The sequence below is a fragment of the Lathyrus oleraceus genome, unplaced genomic scaffold (assembly GCF_024323335.1).
Source record: "Lathyrus oleraceus cultivar Zhongwan6 unplaced genomic scaffold, CAAS_Psat_ZW6_1.0 chrUn0001, whole genome shotgun sequence".
NCBI classification, from domain to species: domain Eukaryota; kingdom Viridiplantae; phylum Streptophyta; class Magnoliopsida; order Fabales; family Fabaceae; genus Lathyrus; species Lathyrus oleraceus.
The window spans coordinates 291,701-312,927 of record NW_026112392.1 but is presented as its reverse complement, the minus strand read 5'-3'; the positions used below and the strand labels follow the sequence as shown (position 1 = coordinate 312,927).

General features: G+C 35.0%; 2 protein-coding genes across 6 annotated transcripts; one reads left to right on the top strand and one right to left on the bottom strand.

Annotated features, from left to right (window-relative positions):
- The first annotated feature begins 516 nt into the window (after positions 1 to 516).
- Positions 517 to 10,837, top strand: LOC127110497 (rop guanine nucleotide exchange factor 12). Of its 4 annotated transcripts, none has more exons than XM_051046097.1 (8): positions 517 to 1,127; positions 1,363 to 1,479; positions 1,637 to 1,791; positions 1,888 to 1,962; positions 2,060 to 2,329; positions 2,421 to 2,534; positions 9,866 to 10,072; positions 10,178 to 10,793. In XM_051046097.1, the coding sequence occupies exons 1-8, from the start codon at positions 836 to 838 to the stop codon at positions 10,424 to 10,426; spliced, it is 1,479 nt and encodes a 492-aa protein (XP_050902054.1). In that variant the 5' UTR covers positions 517 to 835; the 3' UTR covers positions 10,427 to 10,793. The 4 variants fall into 4 exon arrangements, with proteins under 4 accessions (XP_050902054.1, XP_050902053.1, XP_050902055.1 ...); XM_051046096.1 differs by lacking the exon at positions 9,866 to 10,072 and adding an exon at positions 2,847 to 3,108 and having other exon boundaries at positions 518 to 1,127; positions 2,421 to 2,741; positions 10,440 to 10,793; XM_051046098.1 differs by lacking the exon at positions 9,866 to 10,072 and having other exon boundaries at positions 519 to 1,127; positions 2,421 to 2,741; positions 10,178 to 10,837.
- Positions 3,398 to 12,578, bottom strand: LOC127110498 (F-box/kelch-repeat protein At3g23880). Of its 2 annotated transcripts, XM_051046100.1 has the most exons (3): positions 12,520 to 12,571; positions 3,936 to 5,158; positions 3,398 to 3,731 (listed from the first exon to the last, which is right to left on the bottom strand). In XM_051046100.1, the coding sequence occupies exons 1-2, from the start codon at positions 12,556 to 12,558 to the stop codon at positions 3,938 to 3,940; spliced, it is 1,260 nt and encodes a 419-aa protein (XP_050902057.1). In that variant the 5' UTR covers positions 12,559 to 12,571; the 3' UTR covers positions 3,398 to 3,731; positions 3,936 to 3,937. The 2 variants fall into 2 exon arrangements, with proteins under 2 accessions (XP_050902057.1, XP_050902056.1); XM_051046099.1 differs by lacking the exons at positions 3,398 to 3,731; positions 3,936 to 5,158 and adding an exon at positions 10,691 to 11,056 and having other exon boundaries at positions 11,261 to 12,578.
- Between the last annotated feature and the right edge of the window lie 8,649 nt (positions 12,579 to 21,227).

The following is a 21,227-nucleotide window of genomic DNA, read 5'->3' as shown; positions in this document are numbered from 1 at the left end:
AAGTAGTATTAATAATACATATATTTATCATGTTAAAACAATACAGTTGATATATATACATCTATAATATAGGTTGAGCAGCAGGTTTGAATCTACAACATTCCATTTCCCATTGTTCAATTGATGAATTCTAATTGAACTTTTTTTTAAAAAAGAAAAAAAGTTTTTTTAGCAAAAAAGATTGTGTATTTTAGAATAAATAATACTATGAATGCCATTTATATTTAAAGACAATTAATAGTAAAGTAAGATAGTTGTACCTAAATAATGAGATGCCAATCTTTTTCAAGTGTTTGACATGTGATGTTGATTGATGTAAGCTTTCATGTCTGTCTTCCCTAGTCTTTAGCATCATTTGACTCTCAAATTAGAATCTTAACTCCACCACCCAATTTAACAAATCATTGCCAAAACACAACATCAAGAAAAGTGTAAATTTTATTCATTGTTTCTTTATTTCTCCCAACTCTTAAACCCATTAATTAATTTCTAACAACATGCACCCCACGTTCAATGAAAAAAAACCATCACAAACCACTCCATCAAATAATCACATCCAACCTTTTTCTCAATTCTCTTTCTCCTAAAAAAAACCAAAAATTAAAAAAATAAAAAAATTATCCCCTTTTTGTTTCATTTGGCTTAATCTCCCCCTTGGCGTTTTCTTCTCTCCCTTGCATTGCAAGTAACAAAATTTTCTATAGGGAGTTAAAAATGGAAGAAACCCCATGTTTTATTCTTGCTTATTCTTCATCATCATCCCTTTAGAATTTTCTTTGGAAAATATTTAATAGAAAAAAAGGGAGAAATTTTTTAAGAGAATATTAAAAGGAAAATGGTTAGAGCAATTGATCAAGAACAGGAAACTTACAAATCCAAATTATTCCATTTTAAAGGAATGTTTGAGAATACAGGGAGGCATACAAAAAGTTTAAGCATTGAAAGTGCTAGCGCATTAGATCCTTCTTCAGAAGATGATCCTGTTTCATCAAGAAGCCAAGGATCAAAACCTCTTCAACATGATCCTCTTCCTAACAATCCTCTTCCTAACAATCCTCTTCCTAACAAGTCAAGGACAATCAAGGAGGAAATTGTAGCCAAAGAAGCCAAAGAAAAGATATTACTAGGTAAATATGTATTATTATTATTATTATTATATCTAGATTTCTGACATATCATCTGCACGCAAGTGCGGAGATAAATCCCTCATGATGATAGAGATTCATTTAAGAGATTGACATCTCTGATGTATATTTTTTCATATGCATGAGTCAGAGATCGAACTTGTTAATCAATGTGATGCATATTATTGAATTTGTTTTTATATAAGTTTAATATTGTATATGGTTGGATTTAATTCAGAAATCGAACAGATGAAGGAGAGATTTGCTAAACTTCTATTGGGAGAGGATATGTCTGGTGGAGGAAAAGGTGTTTCTTCAGCTTTGGCATTGTCAAATGCATTAACAAATCTTGCTGGTATGATGTTATATTTTTCTTTCTGTTTGAGATAAGATGAAGTGTTTGCAATATATATTTCTTGAATTTTGATGGAGAAACAATGTGTTTTTTCCTTCCATTTTCAGGAAATGTTTCAAATTATTTAAAGATCTTTTCTGACTGAGAATTAATGCAGCTGCTGTTTTCGGAGAACAAAAGCGTCTCGAGCCAATGGCGACCGAAAGGAAAGGGAGATGGAGAAAAGAAATCGACTGGCTTCTTTCGGTCACTGATTACGTTGTTGAAATGGTTCCAACTCAACAGAAAGGCAAGGATGGTTCAAGCATGGAGGTAACAGAAAAACTTCCCTCTAATCTCCTGTAATATTTGGTTCATCGTCATTTCTTTTCTTATGTCAGATAGTAACAATTATCTTTGATTGAATAGATTATGACAACGCGACAACGAACCGATCTTCACATGAATATCCCCGCCTTGAGAAAGCTTGATACAATGCTTATTGTAATATCTCAAATCTTCAACTAAATACGATCATTATTTTTTAGTTAAATATATTTTTAGTCCTTCTGATTAACCCGAGTTTTGCGATGATGAGCAGGATTGTCTAGATAACTTCAAAGACCAAAATGAATTCTATTATGTATCGAAAGATGCGGACGATCCGGATAGGTCAAAAGGTAAAAATGAGGACAAGTGGTGGTTACCAACACCTAAAGTACCTGTAGATGGTTTATCTGATGGAGCAAGAAGGTTTTTGCAGTATCAGAAAGATTGTGTGAATCAAGTACTTAAAGCAGCAATGGCTATAAATGCTCAAACTCTATCAGAAATGGAGATTCCTGAAAGCTATATCGAATCCCTACCTAAGGTAAGTCAAGAGAATTAGGAAATATTTGAATTTAAACATTTGAGAGACGGCGAGAACTTATGAATTTTGGTTTTCTTTCTTCATTTTATAGAATGGAAGAGCAAGTCTAGGGGACTTGATCTACCGTAATATTACCGATGAATTTTTTGATCCCGATCAATTCCTAGCGACAGTGGATATGTCATCGGAACACAAAATTCTAGACCTAAAGAACAGAATTGAGGCATCAATAGTGATTTGGAAGAGGAAGATGAACCAAAAAGATACAAAATCAGCTTGGGGTTCTGCTGTGAGTATTGAGAAAAGAGAACTCTTTGAAGAGAGGGCAGAAACTATCTTACTTCTCTTGAAGCATAGATTTCCAGGGCTTCCTCAATCTTCATTAGATATAAGCAAAATCCAATTCAACCGAGTAAGTACATGTTATGGCAACGTCTCTATCGAACCGAACATTGTAATCAATTATTGTGTTATTGTTTAACCTTACTGTTCTGACAAGTTAAATTTATTTTGTCAGGATGTAGGGCAAGCTATTCTTGAAAGCTATTCAAGAATATTGGAAAGTTTGGCATTTACAGTACTATCGAGAATCGAAGATGTTCTCCACGCAGATTGTCAAACGGTAAGTCCGTCACAAGGAAGAAAAAGCAGTGTAAGAAATCCAGTTCCAAAGCCAGACAAGTGTCCAACACTAAAAGAAGACGCCGAAAGGAGCAGCAGCGCGGAACCACTTGGTTCGATGACACTATCGGATTTCATGGGTTGGAACAACGAGCAAGGTGAATCAGATATGAATAAAAAGGATTCCCTTGCTAATTCAGATGATTCGGACAAAGACGTTGATAGTGGAAAGCTTAACAAACTTCCAACTATAGTGACTGATAAGAAAGTGTCTTACCTTGAAAACATAGGAGGCATGAGAAGTCCAACATCACGCCATTGATTAAGCTAAAAAAACAATGGCTATAGCTTCAAAAGATGAAGAGAAGAGAAAGACGATTTGTTTATTAACTCTAGATATATCAATTTTTTCTTCTTTTTTGTACATAAAAAGATGAAGATACAAAATCAAAAAGGGTTTGAAACATTTTGTCATTCATGATTACCTCCTTGTAAGAGGGATTTGTTGCAATCTGGCAGATACAAAATGTGATTCTTTATATGAATTCACATTATTTCATTGTAACATAAAAAAAAAAAAAAACCAGATACACATATTCAGCCTATGATACCAGGAGGATTAGTCCTTTATTCCAACATGTAATCAAACACTGAACAATTTTCCTTTCACCTTCCATCATGTGTAATAATCTCCAACATCCTATTCTTCTATTTTCAGCTCAATAATGAAGCGTCTCATGTGATGATTCTTGACAATTACTTCCACCAGCAACCAAGAAAACTGATAAAGCAGTAAAAAAAAATGGCATCCAATCGCATAAAGGTCAGCGAAACATGTGAAAGTAGATAGTCATTAAATAAATAAATAAAACACAATCAACCTAAGCAATCATAAAACCGAGTATTCACACAATCTATTACTATGAAAACAATATATATGAATTTACATAAATTCAAACAAGTAAACCATAGATCATGTACTTACATTCAGCAAACTGAAATTAAGCTTTCAACATAACGCTGGGCCAGGCTCAAGTATAACGAATTGTAAGTTCCATCATCAATATTAGTTTTGTGCGCTCTAACTTCTATTTGCCGCATACTATTATCTCTCAAATTATAAAGAATTGCTGCCTCATTTTTAGAACTACACAATACCAATGTATCACCATCCTTAGAAAGAAACAATGGCAAGATCGAAACATCATAGTCTAATTGAAGAATGTTATAACTAATTTTAAGAAATAGAATCCAAGACTCTTCAACCCCAAATTTCTTCATCTGCCATATAACAATATCGGTTTCCTTATAAGAATAACACAAACAAAGGCATTCTTCCAACACACCAATAGTTGGCTCTTGGCGCGGCAGCTTATCAAAAAAACCCCGAGGCAGCCGATACGTATTGTACGTCTCCGTCCCCAGATCTAGCGAAACAATAACAAGGTCTTCAACAGTAATGTCCCTCACACAAAACCTCCAATTGTGGCGACGGACCCAACTTTGAATGGCCAACCAGTTAAAAGTGGTATTTAAAAACACACAACCGTATTCATATCCCTTATCTACACGCTGTCCACGCCATTCCATACCAAGAAGAGCAACCGGCAAACTTTCAATATTTCTCCAAACATTATCACCAATAGTGAAAACTCTCGTCTCGGTAGTATAACCATGATCAACAGAGCGCGACGCAACCACTTTAAACGTGCCTGTGGAATCATCCCAACCAAAACTGAAGACGAAACCGCGTACATCACAAAAATGGCCAATGTTTCTAGATATTTTTCTAGTGGCTGGGTTCCATAATCGCAACCAGTAGTCTTGAAGTTTATTAGCCCTATTAGTGAAACGATAACCAACGAGACAGATCAATCCATTGCAGGAACCAGCCATAGACCATTCTTTATCCTTTAAATTTAAAAGATAATGAGAATCAACAACAAAGTTAGCAGACGGATTATCGACTAAACTGCTTATAGGGTATGGAATGATACTCCAATCACGGCCCACACTAGGCTTTACGTGATTAGTGATTAATGTGAATTGCTGATTTGGTGAGGATTTGGATTTCTTGAGGTGAAGTTTCACAAAAGTAGGATCGTCAATGAGAGTGTTCCAAAAATTACTTACACACTTGAATCGAACAAGAGATTTTACAGGGAGTGACGAAATGATCTGGGAGATGAGATCCTCGGGTATAAACACCTGCGTCTCAGTCTGCAACATGGCTGATTTTGTATTCATAGGAGCAGTTTCGATTCAGTACCTATGTTATTCTCCTATTTTATATATATAAAGAAAATTAGGTCATTTTTTATTTATATTTTCATTCAAGGTTTTAACAACAAAATAAAACTCATGCTTTTTACTATTTTTTATTAACTTTTTCTTTTTCGTAACAATATATATATATATATATATATATATATATATATATATATATATATATATATATATATATATATATATATATATATATATATATATATATATATATATATATATAAGTTTTATGTTATTGAAAAGAATTTTGAAAATATAAAGATTATTAAGATATTGAAAAGTTGTTAAGTTATTTAAAAAAATAGAAATAAAATTAGGACTAATTCAGTAAGTTTTAATTTTCAGGTTAAAGTAGTTTGGATTGCTTTTGTTAACGTTGTATACTAGACTGTTTTTTTTAATGCAGGTATTTAGGGGTGAATTAATCTTAACCTGCAGAACAACCTAGGACATGATACGATGGAAGATTAGTGGTCGGTATGGGCAACAACCTGCCATTCTCTTTGGTTTTGGACGAATAAGAAACTCTATGACGAGAATTATGCCATGCCCTTAGTGATGGCGAATGATATTTGAATTTGAACGATGCAATACAACATAAGCATGAAGCTTCATCAGCGTCTCAATGCCAGTCGTCAAATCATGCATCGGATTAACTAAACTCTGTCTTACGAGGATTTGAGAGTGATCAATGTTGATGGAGCTGCTAATAAGGATGGAAAAGCTGGTTGTTGGGGAATTCTTAGGGACAATTCAGGCATTTGGATTGGAGGATTCTCCAACAACATTGGCCTTTGCAGTAGTCTGGTTGTTGAATTATGGGGTGTTCTTGAGGGTCTCAGATTTGCTATGTGGAGTGGCTGAAAGAAAATCGAGCTTCAAACGGATAACAAGATAATCTCGGAGGCAGGGGATTCCAGAAAACCAATCATCAAGGAAGAAAGTGGAATCCTACACCAAATTAAAGAGTGTTTGAATAATAATTGGGAAGGCATCATAAAACATGTGCACATAGAGGTCAATCAATGCGCGGATGTTATGGCTAATATGAGTTTGCACCACGATCTTGGCCTGCAGATTCACTGGGCTTGCAGTCCCCTGTATTTCTGTTGTTCAACTTTGTTTTCCTTTGGACTTAGGCCCTCCATATATATATATATATATATATATATATATATATATTCATCTAATTTTTTGTTTATGTAGTAAAATTTAAGCTTTTTCTAAAAATCTAACTTTTTTCACTAAAGATTTGAGTGTTACATTTTTTTCGTTTTCTTTTTATTGATTCCTTTTATTTAAAAATTATATAAATGTTTCTAACAAAATAAAATTTACAATTTCCCCTTTACTTTTTTAATAATATATTCTTATTCTTTTTTATTATCATATTTTGATTAAGAACAAATAATATAAAAACTTCTAACAATAGAAAACCCATGTTTTTTCTTTTTTTATAAATTTCTCTTATTTTTTCTTAATAATATATTATATCTAAAAGTTTCTAAACAATTTTGGATGGAAGGGTCACCCACTTTCCAAGAATAATCAACCAAATAAGTATTAACAACGGCTTTTCGAAAATGTTGTTGAATTTTTTTTCTTTAAGACGGTCACTAAAGATTCCAATAAGAGAATAATGGATAAATGTACTGACGTGGATGTGTCAGCTTTAAAGAAGTCAAGAGAGGAAGTGTTTACTTAGAAGAGTGATGTAGGAGGTTGGTTGCATGTATCAAAAAAGAGAAATCGCGTGTCAGAAAACATTTTAATATTTTACATAATTTCCTGATTTATTTTTGTTTTGGAATAAAAGCTCATTAGGGTCTCTTTAATCCCATTAGGGTTTCTTTTTTCTGTATTTAAACACTTTTGGCGTGAGTCAAAGATCATCTTTTAGTTAATAAAATTTAGTATTTTCTTTATCTAGTGGATTCCAAAGCTTATCTGATAGGTTTTGTGTTTGCAACCCTGTGTTTCTATTCTAGGTTTAGCACTTGCTAATCCCTTTTTTTCCGACTACTTTAGGCGACATCGGAGCATGTTTTCTCCTATTTCTTTTTGTAACTTGACCAGTCATGGGAGATCAACTAGTAACCAGAGCAGATCTTGAGGGAATTACTGCAGATTTTACCGTGGCTCTAGCTATTTTGACTAAACAGATGGAGAATTTAGCAAATCAGGTGAACAACGTCAACAACAATGGGAATCAGCGAAGAGACAGAGGGAGGAGAATGAAGTTAGGGTTCCGCGAGGTGTCAACAGTAATCATGTTGTTATTATTGAAAATTAAAATTCTGAAGAAGAAGAATGCTACGAGGAAGAGGTAGTTGATCATGGGAATCGACATAACCATGACTATCGAGTGAAGGATGATATTCCATTATAAAAATGGAACAATGGGAGTTGAGGAGTTTCTGGATTGGCATATCAATATTGACAGGTTCTTCGACGTTATGGGTGCTCCTGAGAATAAGCAAGTTAAGATGGTGGCGATCAGGATGAAGAGTAATGTTGTTGTCTGGTGGGATAAAATTATTATTCATAGGCAAAGGTAAAAGAAGGGGAAAATCAGATCATGGTAAAGAATGAAACAATTGATGTTGGAGAGGTTTTTACCAGAGGATTATGGACATGTTATTTATAAAATGTATATTGAGTGTATTCAGGGAAAGAGAACTGTAACTGAATACACAACTGAGTTCCTACGTATCTCTGAGCGTAATGAATTGGGATAATCAGAGAGCGAGAAGGAAACTCGATACATCAGTGTCTTAAAGAGATCTTTGTAGGAGAATATGGGTTTGATAACTGTATTGATCGTGGTTGAGGCATTCGATTAAGCGTTGAAGGCATAATTGATGGAGAAATCCCCTCAAAAGTTCTCATCTTTTAGAAGGTATTCACCCTAAAATAACTTTGAATCAACATGTGATAAGGAAAAAGTGCAACAACCAGGGATTCCAACCTTGGGAATAAAGGAGCAAGCATGTGTAGTGGTGTGCAGCAGGGTAAAACACCAATCCAGAGGTAGAATAATCCATATGCTAAACCCACTAGAGACACGTGTTATCGTTGTAACGGAAGAGGTCACAGATCAAACATTTGTCCAACAAGGAGAGTCTCTGTTGTTGCAGAAGAAAAGGACGAAGATAAGGAAAGAGAAGATCTTGCAGTTGAGAACGATGAATATGTTGAGGTTAAGTTTATAGAGGAACAATATGATGAGCGGGTAAATTTTGTTTTTACAGAGAATTTTACTCGCATCCAAAGATGAAGGGCAACGCAAGAATTTGTTCAAAACATATTGTTCTATCAAGAACAAAATGTGTAATCTGATCGTGGATAGTGGTAGCATGGAGAATCTGGTGTTGTAGAAATTGGTAGATTATTTAAGTTGTCCATAGAATCCTATGAGAAGTCATACACCCTCGATTGGGTAAGCAAGGGCTCCCAAGTTTTAGCAAGCTAGCCTGCAGGGTGTAACACCCCGATTTAATTATTTGCTTATTTAATTATTTATTTAATTTAATTGAGTATTTTATTTAACTAATTATTTTGTGAATATGTGAAATGCTTGGCCGATGATGATATTTGAGGTATTTTGTGTTAATTAATTGGGTTAGTGGGAATTGATTAATAATTGTTTTACTGAATTTTTCTGGAATTACAAGAAAGGGGGATTTTTCATCTATGGGTGCTTAATTCATGATAGGGTGGAGAGGTTTCCCTTAACCTCCAAAATTGTTTTCTCTCTTTTGTTGATTTGTGTTATATGATGAACAATTGGTTGAAATTTTGTTTTATACCATGTTTTGATTGCAATTTCGTGCACTATTTTTATGTTGATTGTGTCATATGTTTTTTGTTCATAAACATAAGTTTGGGTGTGAAATTAGGGTTTTTAAAGCATGAATAAAGTATGATTTTTATGATTAAATCAAGAGAACAAAGACAGTAACAATTATCTTTGATTGAATAGATTATGACAACGCGACAACGAACCGATCTTCACATGAATATCCCCGCCTTGAGAAAGCTTGATACAATGCTTATTGTAATATCTCAAATCTTCAACTAAATACGATCATTATTTTTTAGTTAAATATATTTTTAGTCCTTCTGATTAATCCGAGTTTTGCGATGATGAGTAGGATTGTCTAGATAACTTCAAAGACCAAAATGAATTCTATTATGTATCGAAAGATGCGGACGATCCGGATAGGTCGAAAGGTAAAAATGAGGACAAGTGGTGGTTACCAACACCTAAAGTACCTGTAGATGGTTTATCTGATGGAGCAAGAAGGTTTTTGCAGTATCAGAAAGATTGTGTGAATCAAGTACTTAAAGCAGCAATGGCTATAAATGCTCAAACTCTATCAGAAATGGAGATTCCTGAAAGCTATATCGAATCCTTACCTAAGGTATGTCAAAAGAATTAGGAAATATTTGAATTTAAACATTTGAGAGACGGCGAGAACTTATGAATTTTGGTTTTCTTTCTTCATTTTATAGAATGGAAGAGCAAGTCTAGGGGACTTGATCTACCGGAATATTACCGATGAATTTTTTGATCCCGATCAATTCCTAGCGACAGAGGATATGTCATCGGAACACAAAATTCTAGACCTGAAGAACAGAATTGAGGCATCAATAGGGATTTGGAAGAGGAAGATGAACCAAAAAGATACAAAATCAGCTTGGGGTTCTGCTGTGAGTATTGAGAAAAGAGAACTCTTTGAAGAGAGGGCAGAAACTATCTTACTTCTCTTGAAGCATAGATTTCCAGGGCTTCCTCAATCTTCATTAGATATAAGCAAAATCCAATTCAACCGAGTAAGTACATGTTATGACAACGTCTCTATCGAACGGAACCACGTAATCAATTATTGTGTTATTGTTTAACCTTACTGTTCTGACAAGTTAAATTTATTTTGACAGGATGTAGGGCAAGCTATTCTTGAAAGCTATTCAAGAATATTGGAAAGTTTGGCATTTACAGTACTATCGAGAATCGAAGATGTTCTCCACGCAGATTGTCAAACGGTAAGTCCGTCACAAGGAAGAAAAAGCAGTGTAAGAAATCCAGTTCCAAAGCCAGACAAGTGTCCAACACTAAAAGAAGACGCCGAAAGGAGCAGCAGCGCGGAACCACTTGGTTCGATGACACTATCGGATTTCATGGGTTAGAACAACGAGCAAGGTGAATCAGACATGAATAAAAAGGATTCCCTTGCTAATTCAGATGATTCGGATAAAGACGTTGATAGTGGAAAGCTTAACAAACTTCCAACTATAGTGACTGATAAGAAAGTGTCTTACCTTGAAAACATAGGAGGCATGAGAAGTCCAACATCACGCCATTGATTAAGCTAAAAAACAATGGCTATAGCTTCAAAAGATGAAGAGAAGAGAAAGACGATTTGTTTATTAACTCTAGATATATCAATTTTTTCTTCTTTTTTGTACATAAAAAGATGAAGATACAAAATCAAAAAGGGTTTGAAACATTTTGTCATTCATGATTACCTCCTTGTAAGAGGGATTTGTTGCAATCTGGCAGATATAAAATGTGATTCTTTATATGAATTCACATTATTTCATTGTAACATAAAAAAAAACACCAGATACACATATTCAGCCTATGATGCCAGGAGGATTAGTCCTTTATTCCAACATGTAATCAAACACTGAACAATTTTCCTTTCACCTTCCATCATGTGTAATAATCTCAACATCCTATTCTTCTATTTTCAGCTCAATAATGAAGCGTCTCAAGTGATGATTCTTGACAATTACTTCCACCAGCAACCAAGAAAACTGATAAAACAGTAAAAAAAAAAGTCATACGATCACATAAAAGTCAACGAAACATGTGAAAGTAGATAGTCATTAAATAAATAAATAAAACACAATCAACCTAAGCAATCATAAAACCGAGTATTCACACAATCTATTACTATGAAAACAATATATATGAATTTACATAAATTCAAACAAGTAAACCATAGATCATGTACTTACATTCAACAAACTGAAATTAAGCTTTCAACATAACGCTGGGCCAGGCTCAAGTATAATGAATTGTAAGTTCCATCATCAATATTAGTTTTGTGCGCTCTAACTTCTATTTGCCGCATACTATTATCTCTCAAATTATAAAGAATTGCTGCCTCATTTTTAGAACTACACAATACCAATGTATCGCCATCCTTAGAAAGAAACAATGGCAAGAACGAAACATCATAGTCTAATTGAAGAATGTTATAACTAATTTTAAGAAATAGAATCCAAGACTCTTCAACCCCAAATTTCTTCATCTGCCATATAACAATATCGGTTTCCTTATAAGAATAACACAAACAAAGGCATTCTTCCAACACACCAATAGTTGGCTCTTTGCGCGGCAGCTTATCAAAAAAACCCCGAGGCAGCCGATACTTATTGTACGTCTCCGTCCCCAGATCTAGCGAAACAATAACAAGGTCTTCAACAGTAATGTCGCTCACATAATAACTCCAATTGTAACTCCAATTGTGGCGGACGATGACACGGGCCCAATTTTGAACGGCCAACCAGTTAAAAGTGGTATTTAAAAACACACAACCATATTCATATCCCTTATCTACACGCTGTCCACACCATTCCATACCAAGAAGACGAACCTGCAAACTTTCAATATTTCTCCAAACATTATCACCAATAGCGAAAACTCTCATCTCGGTTGTATAACCATGATCAATAGAGCGCGACGCAACCACTTTAAACGTGCCTGTGGAATCATCCCAACCAAAACTGAAGACGAAACCCCTGAAGCCGAAATCGCGTACATCACAAAAATGGCCAATGTTTCTAGATATTTTTCTTGTGGCTGGGTTCCATATTCGCAACCAGTAGTCTTGAAGTTTATTAGCCGTACTAGTGAAACGATAACCAACGAGACAGATCAATCCATTACAAGAACCAGCCATAGACCAATCTTTATCCTTTAAATTTAAAAGATAATGAGAATCAGCAACAAAGGTAGCAGACGGATTATCGACTAAACTACTTATAGGGTATGGAATGATACTCCAATCACGGCCCACACTAGGCTTTACGTGATTAGTGATTAATGTGAATTGCTTATTTGGTGAGGATTTGGATTTCTTGAGGTGAAGTTTCACAAAAGTAGGATCGTCAATGAGAGTGTTCCAAAAATTACTTACACACTTGAATCGAACAAGAGATTTTACAGGGAGTGACGAAATGATCTGGGAGATGAGATCCTCGGGTATAAACACCTGCGTCTCAGTCTGCAACATGGCTGATTTCGTATTCATAGGAGCAGTTTCGATTCAGTACCTATGTTATTCTCCTATTTTATATATATAAAGAAAATTAGGTCATTTTTTATTTATATTTTCATTCAAGTTTTTAACAACAAAATAAAACTCATGCTTTTTACTATTTTTTATTAACTTCTTCTTTTTCGTAACAATATATATATATATATATATATATATATATATATATATATATATATATATATATATATATATAAGTTTTATGTTACTGAAAAGAATTTTGAAAATATAAAAGTTGTTAAGTTATTGAAAAAATATATTCTAATTCATATTTTAATTAAGATAAAATGATGTCTGACAAAATATAATTCGTGTTTTTTTAATGTTTTATTGACACTTCTTATTTTTTTCTAACAATATCTTATATATAAAGATTATTAAGATATTGAAAAGTTGTTAAGTTATTTAAAAAAATAGAAATAAAATTAGGACTAATTTAGTAAGTTTTAATTTTCAGGTTAAATCAGTTTGGATTGCTTTTGTTAATGTTGTATACTAGACTGTTTTTTTTAGTGCAGGTATTTAAGAGTGAATTAATCTTAACCTGCAGAACAACCTAGGACGTGATACGATGGAAGATTAGTAGTCGGTGTCGGCAACAATCTGCCATTCTCTTTGGTTTGGACGAATAAGAAACTCTATGACGAGAACTATGCCATGCCCTTAATGATGGCGAATGATATTTGAATTTGAACGATGCAATACAACATAAGCATGAAGCTTCATCAGCGTCTCAATGCCAGTCGTCAAATCATGCATCGGATTAACTAAACTCTGTCTTACGAGGATTTGAGAGTGATCAATGTTGATGGAGCTGCTAATAAGGATGGAAAAGCTGGTTGTTGGGGAATTCTTAGGGACAATTCAAGCATTTGGATTGGAGGATTCTCCAAGAATATTGGCCTTTGCAGTAGTCTGGTTGTTGAATTATGGGGTGTTCTTGAGGGTCTCAGATTTGCTATGTGGAGTGGCTGCAAGAAAATCGAGCTTCAAACGGATAACAAGATAATCTCGGAGGCAGGGGATTCCAGAAAACCAATCATCAAGGAAGAAAGTGGAATCCTACACCAAATTAAAGAGTGTTTGAATAATAATTGGGAAGGCATCATAAAACATGTGCACATAGAGGTCAATCAATGCGCGGATGTTATGGCTAATATGAGTTTGCACCACGATCTTGGCCTGCAGATTCACTGGGCTTGCAGTCCCCTGTATTTCTGTTGTTCAACTTTGTTTTCCTTTGGACTTAGGCCCTCCATATATATATATATATATATATATATATATATATATATATATATATATATATATATATATATATATATATATATATATATATTCATCTAATTTTTTGTTTATGTAGTAAAATTTAAGCTTTTTCTAAAAATCTAACTTTTTTCACTAACGATTTGAGTGTTACATTTTTTTCGTTTTCTTTTTATTGATTCCTTTTATTTAAAAATTATATAAATGTTTCTAACAAAATAAAATTTACAATTTCCCCTTTACTTTTTTAATAATATATTCTTATTCTTTTTTATTATCATATTTTGATTAAGAACAAATAATATAAAAACTTCTAACAATAGAAAACCCATGTTTTTTCTTTTTTTATAAATTTCTCTTATTTTTTCTTAATAATATATTATATATAAAAGTTTCTAAACAATTTTGGATGGAAGGGTCACCCACTTTCCAAGAATAATCAACCAAATAAGTATTAACAACGGCTTTTCGAAAATGTTGTTGATTTTTTTCTCTTTAAGACGGTCACTGAAGATTCCAATAAGAGAATAATGGATAAATGTATTGACGTGGATGTGTCAGCTTTAAAGAAGTCAAGAGAGAAAGTGTTTACTTAGAAAAGTGATGTAGGGAGGTTGGTTGCGTGTATCAAAAAAGAGAAATCGCGTGTCAGAAAACATTTTAATATTTTACATAATTTCCTATTTTATTTTTGTTTTGGAATAAAAGCTCATTAGGGTCTCTTTAATCTCATTAGGGTTTCTTATTTCTGTATTTAAACACTTTTGGCGTGAGTCAAATATCATCTTTTAGTTAATAAAATTTAGTATTTTCTTTATCTAGTGGATGCCAAAGCTTATCTGATAGGTTTTGCGTTTGCAACCCTGTGTTTCTATTCTAGGTTTAGCGCTTGCTAATCCCTTTTTTTCCCGACTACTTTAGGCAACATCGGAGCATGTTTTCTCCTATTTATTTTTGTAACTTGACCAGTCATGGGAGATCAACTAGTAACCAGAGCAGATCTTGAGGGAATTACCGCAGATTTTACCGTGGCTCTAGCTATTTTGACTAAACACATGGAGAATTTAGCAAATTAGGTGAACAACGTCAACAACAATGGGAATCAACGAAGGGACAGAGGGAGGAGAATGAAGTTAGGGTTCCGCGAGGTGTCAAGAGTCATCATGTTGTTATTGTTGAAAATTAAAATTCTGAAGAAGAAGAATGCTACGAGGAAGAGGTAGTTGATCATGGGAATCGACATAACCATGACTATCGAGTGAAGGATGATATTCCATTATAAAAATGGAACAATGGGAGTTGAGGAGTTTCTGGATTGGCATATCAATATTGACAGGTTCTTCGATGTTATGGGTGCTTCTAAGAATAAGCAAGTTAAGATGGTGGCGATCAGGATGAAGAGTAATGTTGTTGTCTGGTGGGATAAAATTATTGTTCATAGGCAAAGGCAAAGGAAGGGGAAAATTAGATCTTGGTAAAGAATGAAACAATTGATGTTGGAGAGGTTTTTATCGGAGGATTATGAACATGTTATTTATAAAATGTATATTGAGTGTATTCAGGGAAAGAGAACTGTAACTGAATACACAACTGAGTTCCTACGTCTCTCTGAGCGTAATGAATTGGGAGAATCAGAGAGCGAGAAGGAAACTCGATACATCAGTGTCTTAAAGAGATCTTTGTAGGAGAATATGGGTTTGATGACTGTATTGATCGTGGTTGAGGCATCCGATTAAGCGTTGAAGGCATAATTGATGGAGAAATCCCCTTAAAAGTTCTCATCTTTTAGAAGGTATTCACCCTAAAATAACTTTGAATCAACATGTGATAAGGAAAGAGTGCAACAACCAGGGATTCCAACCTTGGGAATAAAGGAGCAAGCATGTGTAGTGGTGTGCAGCAGGGTAAAACACCAATCCAGAGGCAGAATAATCCATATGCTAAACTCACTAGAGACACGTGTTATCGTTGTAACGAAAGAGGTCACAAATCAAACATTTGTCCAACAAGGAGAGTCTCTGTTGTTGCAGAAGAAAAGAATGAAGATGAGGAAAGAGAAGATCTTGCAGTTGAGAACGATGAATATGCTGAGGTTAAGTTTGTAGAGGAACAATATGATGAGCGGGTAAATTTTGTTTTTACAGAGAATTTTACTCGCATCCAAAGATGAAGGGCAGCGCAAGAATTTGTTCAAAACACATTGTTCTATCAAGAACAAAATGTGTAATCTGATTGTGGATAATGGTAGCATGGAGAATCTGGTGTCGCAGAAATTGGTAGATTATTTAAGTTGTCCATAAAACCCTATGAGAAGTCATACATCCTTGATTGGGTAAGCAAGGGCTCCCAAGTTTTAGTAAGCTAGCCTGCAGGGTGTAACACCCCGATTTAATTATTTGCTTATTTAATTATTTATTTAATTTAATTGAGTATTTTATTTAACTAATTATTTTGTGAATATGTGAAATGCTTGGCCGATGATGATATTTGAGGTATTTTGTGTTAATTAATTGGGTTAGTGGGAATTGATTAATAATTGTTTTACTGATTTTTTTTGGAATTACAAGGAAGAGGGATTTTTCATCTATGGATGCTTAATTCATGAAAGGGTGGAGAGGTTTCCCTTAACCTCCAAAATTGTTTTCTCTCTTTTGTTGATTTGTGTTATATGATGAACAATTGGTTGAAATTTTGTTTTATACCATGTTTTGATTGCAATTTCGTGCACTATTTTTGTGTTGATTGTGTCATATGTTTTTTGTTCATAAACATGAGTTTGGGTGTGAAATTAGGGTTTTTAAAGCATGAATAAATTATGGTTTTTATGATTAAATAAAGAGAATAACATATTAGACTAGTAGGAATTAACATGCTTTTGCGTGGGAATCATGTGGGTATTGTTATTGGATTGTGTATAGGTGTTTGAAGGTATTTTGACGGCTTTTTGCAGGTTCTGCCAGAGCAGAACGAAATTTTGCTTCTGTTAGCAGGGTGACGAACGTCACCCATATAACACCCTGTGAAGCGCTGACGTGAATCAGGCACATGACGGGGATACCGTCATGGCCTCTATGCGATCATATTCTTGCCAGGTCGTCACCAGTGTGACATGTTGGATGATGGGAAGGATGACAGGTGTCATCCTGGTGACAGGTTACCCTTCATCGAGTCAGAATACATGTTCTGACCTGCTGAGTTAGGTTTTAAGGGTGGCTTTATCGTGGGATCAATGATTTGGCTACTGTTTGGTGTTTTTGTGTTGGGCACGAGTTACTTAATTAAATTATGTGATTAATTAAGTGATATTATGCATAAATGTGAATTATGTGTAATTATGAGTATGTGTAATTATGCTGATTTTTGTTGATGAGACGTGTGATTTGAGATATGTTATTATTGATGCAGTAAAAATATATTTTATTTACAGTGAGAAAGGGGTTGTATTGCATCTGCTGTTATTGAGTGATTATGTATAGTCAGAGTAAGGTTGTATTGCATATTTATATTACATTCATCATATGTGTCATTGTTGTGAAAGAGGCATGTTCGCTAGTTCAGAGTGGGGACTTGTGACTTGTCCCAAGCCTTGAGTGGGGGCTTGGAGCTCAGAGTGAGGGCTCAGGGTTCACATAGATTGGGACCCGGTTCGTATGAAGAACCAAACGTTGAGGCAGTACCACATGCATATAGAGTTGAGTTTTGAGTCCAGTTCAGAGTGGGACCGTGACGAGCATGAGTCGAGTCTAAAGCTTTCCCCTATGATCAAGTATATACAAGTTCTTCTTTTGACTAAGCTGGCTTTGGCGGGATATACTATAAAATTCCGTTCTTAATGTGTGTCGTGATTAAGGTGATTCATATCTGATCAACCCACCTCATTGTCACAACGGATACGAAGACCATTGTGGTGAAAATGGGTTTGTTAAGTGTTTTCTGGATGAAAGAATGGTTAATGCTTGCCACTCTTGTGCTTGCTAATTTTTATAGGGTATATTCTCCTGTGTTTGATCCTTCGTCACATGCACAATCTCATATGTTTTAGATGAACACAACTTATCTTTGACCACAATTACATACTTTTGCAGCAATAGAACTTTAGCATGTCCTTCCCCCCTTCTGTGGAACCATATAAAAAAAGACAACATCCATCAACCTTTGATAGTTGGTATCAACATTCTTGAGGCTAAAAATCATGACTTCATAGTAATATTTGCAGTTACTAGACATGAAGGGGGGTTTTGCACGCATCCATGAGGTCCGTCTTGATCTAGTTATACCTAGAGTAGACGTCCATGAAAATAAGTGTTCTATACCTTGATGAGTCACCAATTAACCTATTAATGTTGTATAAAGTATATGGGTCTTTGAGATACACTTGATTAAGGTCCGTGAAATATACGCGCATCCTCAATTTTCCTAATGTTTTCTTCACTAGTACTTCCTTTTCTATCCAGGTGAGGTATTTGATTTCTCTAATGAACCTGGACTCCATTAATTTGTTTTGCCTATACATCAATGTCCACCCTTCTTTACTCGTCAACCTTACATTATCTCTAAATTAATGGTTTGGCTAAGGCGTTGAGAGTGAGGCGCTGACATATAACTTAGGTATCAATCTTGGCATGTCTGAGGGAGCCTAGGAGAACAAATCTATGTTTCTCTAGAGCAAGACAACCAATTATTCATCAGCGAGGTTCTCCAAAATTCTTTCCAGTCCTATATAATCATGCCTTTCCCCTATGATTTTGCTTTGGGATATAGGTCGACAAAGTTACTACATGGACGTTTGGCCTCGTTGCAGTGCAGACGACCATTATTTCCTTTTTTATCCTTAAACTATTTTCATAGCATTTTTAGTTATTTCTTAATCTCCTTTCACAATGCCTATCATTCCATTCTCCAGATGGTACTTCACGGTTAAATATAGAGTTGATAGGGAGACCTCTAACATGTTGAAGGATGGCCGCCCAATGATGATGTTGTATGAAGAAAGGGCGTCCACAAATAAGTATCTTACCTAATCATCTTGGTGTTTTTATGCACCTGGAACACAATTTTGAGGGAAATATAACCCTTGACTTGAACTTGTTTTCTCAAATAGGTGACTAAAGAGCCTCTGAATGGTTGCAGACTGTAAAACTAATTACACAATTTTTTTGAAATAAAGTTAGTAACAATATCTATGTCGGCCAGAGCATTCAACTATTTAAAACTCTTAAATAATCTTCAACTTTTATGTCACCTCTATCACACTCATCATACTCTACCACTTCTCTTGCACTCATGATGTATGATGCCTATGGAATCTCAACGACCTCTATTTACGTCTCTCTCAATAAATCATAGTCGAAATCTCGTTTATTGGTACGAGGTTACTCTTCCAATACCAGAGAACCCGTAATCGTCGGTCTCTTAAAAAATGGCCATTGAACGCTCCCGTCTTCCCCGTACTCGCACTATCAATCCTTCTAATTTTAATAGTAGGAAGAATATGGGGTGAGCAAAGCCATCTTGGAAAGAGTTCTTATAGACACCCAACTGTCCTTCTATACACCTTTTACATCATAAAAGGAGAATAAGATGCCTATAGTAGGCGTGGTCTCCAAATTCCCACATATAGTTTCGAACTCCCTGACGAAGGCCCAACTGTTTGGGTATATTTGAGAGGGGAGACATTGATGGTTTTGAAGACCTCAAACTCAAATACAATGAATGAAATCTCCACTCCCAGGCCGTAAATAACACGAGTGTGTATATAGAAGAACTCGTCCCTTGGGACTTGGGTAATCTTCAAATTAATCCTCTCGCGCTCAACATATGGTTCTAGTGTGACGTCGCTTTTGTCTCTAGTGGTAGACTATACACGCCCTAAAGAAACGAGGATATGATAGCCTCAATAGTGTAGACAGATTCAATGTCATCAACCTTGCAATAGAAACAATTGATAATGGTATCACCATTGATGATCATGTTTGTCCTAGAAAAGAATAGGGCAAAACAAGGTCACTATCACTTCACTCATTGAAATAGGACCTACTAGAAGTATAGTTGTAACTACCAAACATCCATAATTCTACATGATTCTAATCGACCCTCCCATCAGGGTGCCTTGAATTTGCTATGCAATATTTCCACATCTAAAAAACCTCCTTATGTGTCATATGCTTTACCAAAGCATCATTTTCATCAAACTCTTAATAATCTCCATCGCTAAGTCGTGAAAAGGAAAAGAAGGACCAAATTTCAATACTTGTGACTTGTTTTACTAAATAATGAAGATAAACTTGAAGAAGGTTGTGCAATCCTAAATAAAGTGCAAAGAGGAAATGCAAAAGGAAATAATGGAGAGAAAAAACCAAGTATTAAAGGGTGAGACTTTTCCCTAGGCCGAGTAAAATCATCATGACATAGCCACTGGAGTCTTAGATGCAACTATAGGGATAAAATATCAACGATATTTATTTTGAGCATGAAAATAGATCGATGGCATAGATTGCTCGCTCCTTCCCAAGACAGTTTCATCATTATACCACATAAAATACATTATTAATAATAAAACCCAATCGTCACTCTTATCTTAGTCGCAACCTCCTTACTACGGAATTTCACGCCCATAAAAACAAGAATTGACCCCAAATGACATCGTCCCTCATGGTCTCGTGCTTTAAGCAATGTGAAGTGGGATGTCTATCTGGAAGCACATCACCCCTCCAAGCCTCGTGCTTGAGGAATTGCGAACCATAATAACTCAGATTCAGCCTCAAAGATCCCGACTCGCCAATTATATAGCTATGAGTAACACGAAACAAATTTGGATGCAAAAGGGTGGGGTCATGTGGCAAGCACTTGATCTAATCCAACCCAAGTCAATACTCCGCGGTCACATAACTTGGAGAACATGATGAGTCACCTGTAATGGAAGTAACTGAAGTCATCCCGATTCTCATAGACTAGCTACATTCCGTATCTTTAAGGATGACTTATTTCAGTCACCCCACTATCAAGTCAAACCCAGGGGCGCATGGTCGGATTCGTAGGAACCAGAATCGATCTTCTCAACGATCCTTAGACCAAGTAATTGAGCCTGTAAATACCCTAACTAGATAATTGAATAATCCATTCACTAGCTTACCTATCATAATACAAAGCCCTCTTGTTCATCTATGGTAAGGAGGGTAACTTTTATTGTACTTATGGCAACTACATTTTTATATTATTAATTGTCAGCTTCTTGTGATGAATTAAAAATCTTTTTTGAGTGAGAATTAATGATTTTCTGTGAACAAAATCGCCGAAGGCCAATGGCAATCCAAAGGAAAGCAATCCAGAGAAAAGAAATTGATTAACTTCTTTTGGTCACCGTTTACGTTGTTGAAATG